The 12,748-nt window shown below is 42.5% G+C and overlaps 1 protein-coding gene across 2 annotated transcripts in view; it reads left to right on the top strand.

Annotated features, from left to right (window-relative positions):
* The window catches only part of COMMD1 (copper metabolism domain containing 1), a 123,974-nt gene extending 114,844 nt beyond the window's left edge, over window positions 1–9,130 (top strand). For both annotated transcript variants that reach the window (XM_040993385.1, XM_040993384.1), the window contains exon 3: window positions 8,909–9,130. In XM_040993385.1, coding sequence (XP_040849319.1) covers window positions 8,909–9,016 — 108 coding nt within the window. In that variant the 3' untranslated portion in view covers window positions 9,017–9,130. The remainder of the gene's footprint in view (window positions 1–8,908) is intronic.
* Window positions 9,131–12,748: the final 3,618 nt, after the last annotated feature.

The raw sequence follows: 12,748 nt of genomic DNA, 5'->3' as shown, positions 1-12,748 counted from the left end.
TTTGCTACAGAGAGACCATTTCTGGGATTTGAAATTTCCTGAAGGCATTGGGAGCAGTAACGTGGATTGCTCTGAGAGCCACTGGAAATGAGGCAGTAGTGAACATACAGTTAAGTATGACTGTGTTTTGGATTTCTTTGACAAGCCATTAATTTATTATACAGGTTGTTTTTCAGGAAACCATTGCCACTTTTGATTTTTGCCTTATGTTCTTTCCCTTTCTAACAGAAAACAGCTTTATATAGTTTCAGGACACAGGGTTGTTTTGGTTTTTGGAAAAGACAGGCTAGGAAAGGACAACCCAGCCAGCACCATGCACGGTAGACTAAAGCTTCATCTGCAGTCCAAGCATCCCATATGGACAGCAGTGCCCCGGCGATTCCACTTCTCGTTCTTCCCCGCAGAGGGCCTGGGGAAGCAGTGGAGGATGGCTCAGTTCTTGGGACCTGGGAATTAAAATAGGAAACTCCTGACTCCTGGCTTGGTGTGGGCTCCTTTGGACTGTTGCAGCCTGGCCATTGCAGCCATTTATGGAGTGAACCAGTGGATGGAAGAGCCTTCTTTCTCTCTTTCTCTCTCTCTCTTTTTCTCTCTCTCTCTAATTCTTTCAACTAAAATAAAATAGATCTTTAAAAAAAGAGAGAGAGCAAGAAAGACAGCCTAAACACAGGAAAGGCATTATGGCCAAAGCTTGTATTAAGTAACAGATTGCTTTGTGTCAATAAATAAAACCAAAAGAAAATTTGAGGAATAGACTTTATGAAATATTGCCAGCTCTGTGTGGCCTTCTTCAATGAGTATTTGTTAGCTGGCTCTTAAGGTGTCCTTTGCTATTCTCTCTATGCCCCAGCTTCATCTTTTAAAAAAATTCACAACACGTTAGATTATACAAAGTTTGGGAATGGCACTGTGGTGTAGTAGTTAAAGCTGAGCCCTTGATGCCAAAATCCCAGAAGGTTACTGGTTCAAGTCCTGGCTTTTGCACTTTCTACCCAGTTCCCTACTAATGCACCTGGGAATGCAGTGAAAGAAAGTTCAAGTCCTTAGATCTTTGCACCTTTTGGGAAACCAAGAAGAGGTTCCTGGCTTCGGATCAGCCTGGCTCTGGCTTTTACAGACACTGAGGGATTGTACCAGCAAATAGAACCTCTTCCTGTATAACTGCCTTTCAAGTAAATACACTTACTAAAAAAGTTAAAAATTTTCCAAGGTTGAATCCTAATGCTAAATATTAAATCAATAAATTGGAAGATCAAGATTTCTGATATTTTGCTTAGGAAATAGCAGTAGTGTAGAAGATAGATTCTAGGGGTTTTGTTTTATATTGAATTTGAATATTACACTTAAGTTTTCAAATTTTCATTTATTTGAAAGGTATAACTTTGATCTGCTGGTTTATGTCCCAGATGCCCACAATATGTGGCACTGGATCAGGCTGAAACCAGAAGCCAGGAACTCAGTCTAGGACTCACATGTGAATGACAAGCACCCAACTACTTGAGCTGTTGCCTGCTGATTCCTAGGATGCATATCAGCAGGAAACTGGAATTGGCAGCAGAGCTGGGATTTGATGCCAAACTCTCCTGCATGGGATACAGACATTTCAAGTCACACATTAGTCTCTATACCAAATGCCCATTCTTATTCAAGTTTTAAGTAAGTCCTAAAGATGTTTTCATAAACAATTTTATTGTTAACTATTTTAGCATTTTTGTCATCATAGTATGGTTTTATAGAATTGTTTGGGTGTGTTTATTGGTCTAGATAAGGAGGTCATTGAGTGGACACAGTGGTCCTTTAGTATACAGCTGAAAACTAAAAGACCTGCTTAATAACAGCCTTCATTTCTTCTGTAGACTGATAATGAGTTGTACTCTTTGACCTTCTAGGAAATAAGCTTATGCATTAAGGATTTAGGCTTGACAATTAGAAGCTGTCTGAGGGATGTTACAAGAGTTCTTAGGAAAGCCTTCTTCTGGAACTTGTTAAGACTGACTTGCTTTATTAGGTTGGTTTGAAGAGTGTGGTCTCTCAGGGTCTCATATTGGGATTTTATGATTAGCTATGCAATTGAAGAGAGAAAGATTTGAATATTTTGTTTTTGCTTTCTATTCTCATTTGTTGTGGTTATTTAACCCCCTGACTTTAATACATTACCATATTCCCAGGATCATAAAATGCCTGTTCTTGATGATAATATCTTTGCTTATATTTCCCCATGATGCTTCCTCTACTGAAAAAAGACAAATTCAGTTCTTGATGCAGCAAGGATTTTAATGTGGCCATCTCTCTATATTAGGGGAAAGTGATTTTGGAAAAAAAAAAAAAACTTTCAAATATCTTCAAATTGCCTTATTACTTTGTGTCTGTGGCTTTATAATTGTCACCTACATTTCTAAGTATGTTTTCAAGTGCATTAGCTGTACTTTTTTTGTAGGACTTCCAGGAAATGCAAAATTTGAAGAAAGCCCTATCTGTTAAGTGCTAATTTAAAAGCTCTTAAATACTCCTTTGAAGGCTGTTAGTCTACAAGTTGGTTCAAGAGAAGGTGAAGGTGCAGAATGCAGTAAAAATGTTCCAGTTTGACTTCCTGTAGTCTTTTTGACTTTTGTCATTGACCTCCCTTAAAAATTAACTTGGCTTCATTTTAATACTTAGAGATCTAAATTGATTGATTACGAGGAGCCAATGTTTGGTGTAGTAATTAAGGCCGTGCTTGAGATGCCTGCATCCCATGTCAGAATACCTTGCTCAAGTGCCTGCTCTGCTCTCTGTCTTCTGGCATCGCAGCAGAATGATGGTTCAGTTACTTGAGTCCTTGCCACTCATGTTGAAGATCTAGATTAAGTTCTTGGCTCCTGGCTTCAACTTGACCTAACCCTGTCTGTTATAAGCCTTTAGAAAGTAAACTAAATGATAAGAAACCTCTATCTCACTCTATTTCTTTACTTTTCAAATAAATACTTCTTGGGGGAAAGATTTACTTATTTGAAAGACAAAGGGAGGGCCCCTTTTTTTTTAAGATTTATTTTTATTATTTTTTATTGGAAAGGCGGATATACAGAGAGGAAGAGAGACAGAGAGGAAGATCTTCCGTCCGATGATTCACACCCCAAGTGAGCGCAACGGCTGATACTATGCCTCTTCCGGGTCTCCCACACGGATGCAGGGTCCCAAAGCTTTGGGCAGTCCTCGACTGCTTTCCCAGGCCACAAGCAGGGAGCTGGAAGGGAAGCGGGGCTGCCGGGATTAGAACCGGCGCCCATATGGGATCCCAGGCGTGCAAGGCGAGGACCTTAACCACTTGTGCCACCGCGCCGGGCCCAACAAATAAATCTTAAAAAAAAAAAAAAAAGAAAAGAAAGACAAAGGGAGACAGACAGATTTTCCATCTGCTGCTTCACTTCCCAAATAGCCACAACAGTGGGAGTTGGATCAGACCAAAGCCAGCACAGGGACTTCATCTTGGTCCTCAACATGGATGAAAGGGACCTAAGTATTTGGGCCATTTGTCACTACTTTCCCAGGCATGTTAGCAAGGATCTGGATTGAAACTCGAGACTCAAATAGGTGCTGTTCATATGTGATCCTGAGATTTCACAGTGGCTGTACCATAGTGCCAGCCCCTAATAAGTCCCCCTTTACGCTCCCCCCCCCCCCACCAAAGATGTATGTACAAACATATAGTCAACTGTCCTTCCTTGGAAAAGAACCTGGCTATTGGGCCTGGCACGGTAGCCTAGCAGCTAAAGTCCTTGCCTTGCATACACTGGGATTCCATATAGATGCCAATTTGTCTCCTGGTGGTCCTGCTTCGCATCCAGCTCCCTACCTGTGGCCTGGGAAAGCAGTCGAGGACAACCCAAAGCTTTGGGACCCTGCACCCACGTGGGAGACCTGGAAGGGGGCTCCAGGCTCCTGACTTCAGATCTGCAAAGCTGTAGCCACTTGGGGAGTGAATCAGCTGTTGGGGGATGTTAGTCTCTGTCTCTCCTCCTCTCTGTATATTTGACTTTCCAATAAAAATAAATACATCCTAAAAAAAAAAAGAACCTGGCTATTTATTAACACACTCAGCTCTGTTATGCCTGCCTCTTTTGTTTTAAAGATTTATTTTTATTTTTATTGCAAAGTCAGATATACAGAGAGAAGAGAGACAGAGAGGAAGATCTTCTGTCCGATGATTCACTCCCCAAGCGGCCTCAACAGCCGAGAGCTGAGCCAATCCGAAGCCAGGAGCTTCTTCCAGGTCTCCCATATGGGTGCAGGTTCCCAAAGCTTCGGGCTGTCCTTGACTGCTTTCCCAAACCACAAGCAGGGAGCTGGGTGGGAAGCAGGGCTGCCAGGATTAGAACTGGTGCCCATATGGGATCCTGGCACATACAAGGTGAGGACTTTAGCTGCTAGGCTACCATACCGGGCCCTATTCTTGCCTCTTAAAACATTGTTCTTGGTAATCTCTTTACACACAAATAAAAAACTTGTTTATTGCTGTAACTGACTTTCAATGAGTTGAAATATGTGTTATATCATCTCTTTTACCAGTTTCCTGCATGTGAGAGAAAACTTCAAAATTGTTTATGAAGGGCCCTGCTGAAGTCTTCACCTTGCACCTGCCAGGATCCCATTTGGGTGCTGGTCCTAATCCTGGCGATCCCGCTTCCCATCCAGCTCCCTGCCTGTTGTGCCTGCTTGCGAAGTGTGAATCAGCAGACAGAAGATCTTCCTCTCTCTCTTCTCTGACTTTCCAAAGATTATCAAATAATTAAAAAAAAATTCTTCATGAACTTTTGTAAAGTGACTTTATTTTTTTTTAAGATTTATTTTATTTTTATTGGAAAATCTGGTTTGCAGAGAGGAGAGACAGAAAGATCTCCTGTCCACTGATTCACTCTCCAGGTGGCCACAGTGGTTGGAGCTGAGCCAATTCAAAGCCAGGAGCCAGGAACCTCGAGCCTTTTCTGGGTCTCCTATACAGGTGCAGGGTCCCAAGGCTTTGGGCCATCCTCGACTGCTTTCCCAGGCCATAAGCAGGGAGCTGGATAGGTAAGTGGGACTACCAGGACACCAACCAGTGCCCATATGGGATCCTTGTGGTTGAAGGTGAGGATTTAGCCACTAGACTATTGCACTAATCTGTGCCTTTATATTTTAAATACGGATAATTCTTGGTTCTAGACATTTCCAAAGCCAGGTGTTAAAAGCATTTTTTCCAAGTATCACAGTGTTTATGTATATATATATATATATAAAAATATATAAAATTAGGGGATGAACATGACTTAATTATTAAACTTAATTTTAATACTAGAATAAGAACAATTAAGCTTATCATCATCTGTTTCACACCCTCAGAAAACCACAATACCCTCAGGGCATTGATGATCTCTCAAAACTGATCAGTTGTGTGCAAATGGACAATATTTCTTAAAAAAAAAAAAAAAAACTGTGATACTTTAGGCTGGTATTATGGTTCAGTAAGATAAGCCACAGTAGGGCCCACCACAGTAGTTCAGTGGCTAAATCCATACCTTGAAAGTGCTGGGATTCCAAATGGACACCAGTTCATGTCCCCACTGTTCTACTTCCCATCTAGCTTTCTCTTTGAGGCCTGGGAAAGCAAAGGAGGACGGCCCAAAGCCTTGGTACCCTGCAGCGGTGTGGGAGATCAAGAGCTCCAGGCTTCATTGGCTCAGCTCTGACTGTTAAGGTCACTTGAGGGGGTGGTGAACCAATCAATGGAAGATCTTTCTCTTTGTCTTTCTCTTTCTTTGTAAATCTTCTTTTCCAATAAAGATAGATCTTAAAAAAAAAAAAAAAAAAGATAAGCCACAGCCTGCAGTGCTGCTATCTCATGTATCAGTTTGCATACCAGCTGCTCCATTTCTAATCCAGCTCCCTGCCAATACACTTGAGAAAACAGTGGAAGATGGGCCACATACTTGTGCCCCTGTCATCCCCTGGGGGAGACTGAATGGAGTTACAGGCGTTACATTTAGCTTGACTCACTTTGGATCATTGTGACTATTTCAGTGACCTAGCTGATGGAAGATCTTTCTCTCTTTTTGACTGTTTCTCTTCCTCTCACTCTATCTCTCTAATCCTGCATTACATGTGAATAGATAAAACCTTTATTGAGAAAAGAAAAAGAAAAAATACTTGCACACTTCCCAGGCTCAAGAATATTAAAAATATGTTTTTTGTATAAAAAGATTTGTTCATTTTTATTGGAAAGTCAGATATATAGAGAGGAGGAGAGACAGAAAGAAAGATCTGTCTGCTGATTCACTCCCCAAGTGGCTGCGATGGCCGGATCCGAGCCCATCTGAAGCTAGGAGCCAGGTGCCTCTTCCAGGTCTCGCATGTGGGTACAGGATCCCAAGGCTTGGGGCTATCCTTAACTGCTTTCCCAGACCACAAGCAAGAAGCTGGATGGGAAGTTGGACTGCTGAGAGTAGAACTGGCGCCCATATGGGCCCCGGCTGGTGCAAGCAAGGACTTTTGCCACTACGCTACCATGCCAGGCCCTAAAAATATGTTGTAAAGTCAAGCTAAAGAGAATTCCTTTTTTTTTTTTTCTAAGATGATTGATTTGAAAGGCAGAGTCACTGAGAGGGAAAGAAACAGGGAGACATAGATTTTCTGTCCACTCATTTACTCCTCAAATGCCTGTAACTGCTGTGGCTTGGTTACACTCAGAAGTCAGAAACTCCATCCATGGCAGAAACGGAAGAACTAGGGCCATCACTTCAGACTCCATGAAAACCCAAGCATTTCTGAGCATTTGTTTCGGGCGGAGTTCCTCCAAGCAGCCACGGAAGCTGCCTTTTCTGATGTGGAAGCCTCTGGTGTGAGACGCCTCTTTCCCTCTGCATTCGTTTCTTTGGCGGGGGATGTCTAGCATTTAGTCAGCTGAGGGTGGCAGCTTAGTGACAGCAAAGGCACCTTTTGAGAAGAAATCCCTGGAAGCTCCAGCAGAGTGGCTCCTTCACTCTGAAGGAGCTTATTGATCTTTCTTTCCCTGCAGCTTTGGGGATGTTGTGGGAAAAGCCCGATTACTGTTGAGAAGGAAAAACTCCTCTATCCTGCTTAGGTTATGTCTATGAGGCCTGTAAAATTAAGCAGAGAAAAAACAAAAGAACTTAATACATTTTATTCATATTGATATTTTTAGCACTACTTGCACATGAATTTCATAGAAAAAAGGGGAAGTCTCCAATAGGCAGTTATATTTGAAATCTTATATGCCATTTTAACAAAGCGAGATTAAATTGGAGAAGTGACTAGTCAGTGAATTAAGGTTTAGCTTCTAGGGGCAGAAGAAGGTGGGTGTATAGAGAAACAAATGACAAATAAAAGTCGTTTTAATGAAGTTTATTTGTGTGGGCTCGCTTGTGGCCAACTTTTCTTTTTTATGACCAGGAAACTCCCCCAGAGAAGATATTTATAGCAGTCCTTATTCCCCAGAATTTTCTGCTTCTAGTCAGATAAAGGATGCTCCAAGAAGACTTCTTTTTTCCACTTCCTGATTCTCAGTTGCCTTTGGCTTAATTTGTAAGCTGATGTGGAATGTTTTAAGGTGGTATGCTTTGATTCCTTTTAATATTTAGAGAAGAAAATATAGAGAAAAGAGCAGTAAGTGGATGAGTCTGCCATCAACAGAGATGTAAGGCATGATACTTCACATACCTAGGAACCTACTTCAATTATCTGGAAGACAATTGGGTTATATGAGCTCTAAGTGTTCATACTGCTTTAAAATTGTTTGCTTTTGTTCATAAGGATCTTGAATATAGCCACTCTTGGATGGATGTAATTTGTCCCTTTTTAAAAAAAATTATTTTTTCCATTGGAAAGGCAGAACTACAGAAAGGAGAGAGACATATCTTTTGTCTGCTGGTTCACTCCACAAACGGCTGCAACAGCTAAATCTGAGCTGATCAGAAGCCAGGAGCCATATGGGTCTCCCACACAGGTACAGGGTCCTGAGGCTTTTGGTCATCCTCAGCTGCTTTCCAAGGCCATAAACAGAGAGCTGGATGGGAAGTGGAGTCGCCAGGATTAGAACTAGTGCCCATATGGGATCCTGGTGTTTGCAATTGGGAAGATTAGCCAATTGAGCCACTGCGCCAGACCCTGTCCTTATCTCTTAAGACAATGCAGACCTAGGTTTACCGGACTACATGAAATTACTACCTTCATACTTCACAGACCTTGTTTTTTGATTTCTACATATTGTAGGATCAATTGACCAGTCCTAACAATGATTAATTGATGGAAATATGTTTGAGGGTGTTGGGAGGAAGGTTGGCATGCAGCAAATGGAAAAACGCTGGAAAATGTTTGCTGCTGTTTCAAACTCTTATCTTCTTAATGATCTGACCAGTAGTTCCCAAACAGCTTGTCACAGTTTCTGGCATAACCACTAACTAATTCCCAGCCTTCTTCAGAACCTCTGCTCCCTTCATTGTTATACTACAGGATGCTATGGAGACAATATGGACTTTGGAGTCTGCCTAATACAAGGTGGCTTGCCTTTTTCTATTTTTTAATGCAAGTCACTGTCTCTGGAACCCAAGGTTGTCATCTATAAAACAGCAATACTTTACTCCTTGGGTTAAAAATTATTGTTAGGATCAAATGAAATGACAGACAAAAATAGCTTCTCACATGTCTCATAATGAGAGCAACTGACATTTGTATCCCTCTGCTATTTATGGAACACTCTCATAAAAGCAGTTTCGTTGAATGCATTATGTGCATATGCTTTGCTAGGTGGAAATATCACTTAGGTGTTAGAGGCCTGAGCTGGGCTTGCAGAGTCAGGACCCTGAGCCTTTGTAGTTTGGTCATGACAAGACACAGATTTTCAGGGGTCCCCTCTAAAACAACCTTTTATGTTTTCCAGGAACCTGAATTCCTATGTTTGGAATTTGATGAGGTCAAGGTCAACCAAATCCTGAAGAAGTTGTCAGAGGTAGAAGAAAGCATCAGCACACTGATGCAGCCGGCGTAACTGAAGATGACGCAGGAAGGAGTTGGAGCTGTTGAAGGTGTTCATGATTCTTCCCCATTGGCTCTTTTTTTTTAAATCTTGTTTCCCCACTGGCATTAAATCTTCAAATTCAAATCTTACTTGTCTCTCTCCTAGGATTTCTTTCTCCCTTTAATTTACTCTTAAGAGTTGTGTAAGAGTCGTTTTGGTTTAGAAGTTCTTACACTTCAGCATGTGTATAGACTATAAGGGGCACTTGTAAAAGCATTTAGATTATTTTTTAAAATGGCAGACTTTGGTAGGGGGCTGTGGAGGGCTCCCCTGCTGGAGCACCAGTCCCGCTACAGAGTGTGAGTTTGGATGGGGGTAGACCAGGTTGGGCAGGGCTGCAACACCTGTTGGCCTCATGTGGGCTGGATCAGGGGAAGGCCAAGCTGGGTTGACTAATCTTGCTGGTGAATGTGTAACCCAGAGTGGGTGAGGGTTGGTTGGGCTATGCCACAGCATCACCTGGCACATGTTAGCACTGGGGGCTAATTCTGTCAAGTTAAACTGCAGAACCACCTGGAGACTACAAGATCTGGGAGTGGGAGTGAGCCATTTAGGAAAACAGTGGGCACCTTTCACTTGGGTTGCCACTCCAACTGGTGAGCATGAGAACCAGGACTGGGGCAGGCATGATTAGACAGAGTGGCACCCGCCAGCATGTGTGTGGGCTGGATAGTGGGGCTAATTGGGTTGAACTAAGCTTCAGTGCCCGTTGACATGTATGAGAGCTGAATGGGATGTGGAACAGACTGTATTTACTGGCAAGCATGGTAACCAGGGCAGGAGGCAGAATTGGTGGGGTTTATTGTGGGTGGCTCCAACTTGGCTGCAGCTCCCACTAGTGTATGTGAAGGCTGAGTGTTTGGAGGGCAGGATTGGGTTGGGCTGCAACACCCATTGTTTTTGTAAAAGACAGGGCTGGAGACAGAACTGATCCAGCAATTGCAACCACTAGCATGTGCATAAACTGATTTGGGTGATAGACTGTCCAAACCCTGCATTGGCAAGCACAAGAATCAGGTCTGGGATCACCTCAGATGAAATTTCTATGGTGATCCACCTAACTGAATTGTTAGACTCAGAACCCCAATTATGGAGAGAATTGCAGGTTCCCTGGTCTGACCAAGGAGTGCATGGGTCAGAGCTGGGCCTCCTCAGTGCCTTAAATGGAGAAGTTGACAGCATATCCAGATGCACATGGACTATATGGCAGTCCATCGGAACCTGCAGAGGACACCTGGTACCACAACAGATGATGGAGGACCCCAGCCAAGTGTTGACAGTTAATAACTGGGCAAGTGGAAACTCTAAGGTGGACTATGTCAAACAGTGGATTCTGGAAAGATTTCATCACACTTGGAGTGGTGAGATTGGCAGTAATTCAGAACAGTTGAAGTATTGAAACCTCATGAACAGGAGCCTGGGATGTGTCGGGTGGCTGTCCTCCATCCCAGGGTACAGAGGTATTTGGGATTCTGGGTGTGGCTTCTCTCCTGTCTCCCCTCTTCCCCCAGACACAGGAAAGAAATAAGAAAGAGAATGTGGACATGGTAATCTTATGCACCTTCCTGTAGCTCTTGACCATAATCACCCTAATCAATTAAAAATCATCAAAAATAAAAATAATTCATAATTTTTTTAAATGACAGGTTTTATGGGTCCTATCCCCAAATGCTTAAATTCAGTAGGACTAGGGCTTGTGGGAAACCCCTAGTGTGAGGATTTTAGGATAATATATAACAAATCAAGAATTGGAAAAGAAGGAAAAAAACATTTTAATCATGCAAACACAGGACTCACCAAAGTGTTCTGTGTCCTGAGTTGAGGCCTAGAAGAACCTAGCTAACTTGAAGAGATTTACTTGACCCTAGTAAAACCCAAGATGCTTCTGGACCTGATGGGAGCTTTGGATTGGTTCTGCCTAATGGTGTAGGGTAAATCTAGTTTGATGTGAACCACAGAGAGGCAGCTTTTGTGGAGCCCAGAACTGAATTTGCATCCTAACCAAAGGACTTTTTCCTTCACTTGTCTCATGGCAGGATTTTAGGGAGAGAAAAATGTCTACTAGGGTGATACGAGGTCTTTTACCAAAACTTTACCCAACTCATCAAAAAAAATTATTTTCCAGAAAAGCTTGTGTAATAAGAACTAAGTCCTCATAGAGAAATTACCAAATGCTAAAAATATTCTTAGGGGAGGAGATTGTCAAGCACTACATTGACTCTTTGGTTCAACAGGTTTTGTCATCTGACACTGAGAGCATTTTAAAACTTCAGTAGTCTTTGAGATGTAATGTATCCAAGAAATGTGGTTCTCTTTGTCTGTGGTTACAGGATCCGTCAGTTTTTATGAGTTTATTGAAGAGCAAGGAATAAGTCCTCTTCTATTAAGCAGTTTCTCCTAAATCAGTTTGGAGGCATTTTAGGAGCTCTTCCAACACCCAAGCTGAAGACGTTGGCTTCCCTGACTCAAGCCATCCCAGCAGTTAGCAAACAATGACTGTGTAATCCCTGGGGACCCTTCAGAAGCATCTTGAAAGAGTACTGTAAATAGGTTCCAAAAAGCATGTAGCTTGACAGAAAGAAAAACACAATTGAAACTAACTTTCTGTTCTCAGTGCCACTGCCAAGGGATTCAAGAGAATTTTAGATCACGTCTTTCACTGTATCATGCAGGAGAATAACATCTCATCACATAAATGGATCTGAACTTCCTTGGGTCCTTGGAGGAATAGCCATAGCTACCAGATCTGTGGCAGCACGAGAAAGCAGTCCAGAGCCGCTCACTGTTGTGGGCTGAAGCTCTGTTTTTATGTCATTCCAAGAGAGTAAAGGCTACAAAAAAGAAAGCATAGGCTTGTTTATTATATCTCCAAATCCTAGATATTGGGAAAACTACTGTTAATGGAGACTGAGTTTTTTCAGAATAGTAATTACTCCCCCCACCCAAAAAAACTAATCATTACCAGTGATACCCTACATTTAACACTTTTGAATGAAAGTTCATTTGGGCAGGATATGCTCGAAATTTACTGAATTTTTTAAAAGTTTTGATTACCAACAAATCTGTTCATTATAATCCATTATAAATATGCAGAAAAGAGCCCAGCGCAGTAGCCTAGTGGCTAAAGTCCTTGCCTTGAACATGCTGGGATTCCATATGGGCACTGGTTCTAATCTTGCCAGCCCCGCTTGCCAGCCCCGCTTCCCATCCAGCTCTCTGCCTGTTGCCTGGGAAAGCAGTGAAGAATTGCCCAAAGCTTTGGGACCCTGTACCCATGTGGGAGACCCGGAAGAAGCTCCGGGTTCCTGGCTTCAGATTGGCTCAGCTCCAATCATTGTAGGTGCTTGGGGAGAAGCCATCAGATGGAAGATGTTCCTCTCTGTCTCTGCTCCTCTCTGTAAATCTGACTTTGCAATAAAAACAAATCTTTTTTTTTAAATGCAGAAAATTACTAAAAGAACAGAAAACGATCTGTCAACGTAGCATCCAGAGATCAAAGAAAGGGCATGACTTGACCTTTTGCTGCTTGGGACACCTACATCAGTATTGGAGAACATAGTTCAGGCCTTGGCTGCTGTGCTTCTGGTCCAGCTTCCTTCTGCTGTGCACTCTAGGAGCCAGCAGCTCATGGTTTAAGTCCCTGGGTCCCTGTCACCCACTGGGAGAATTGGACTGAGTTCCTGGCTCCCAGCTTCAGCCTGG

The sequence above is a fragment of the Ochotona curzoniae genome, unplaced genomic scaffold (assembly GCF_017591425.1).
Source record: "Ochotona curzoniae isolate NIBS_2020 unplaced genomic scaffold, NIBS_Ocur_1.0 contig_883, whole genome shotgun sequence".
NCBI classification, from domain to species: domain Eukaryota; kingdom Metazoa; phylum Chordata; class Mammalia; order Lagomorpha; family Ochotonidae; genus Ochotona; species Ochotona curzoniae.
This window is presented reverse-complemented; position numbering and strand designations above follow the sequence as displayed.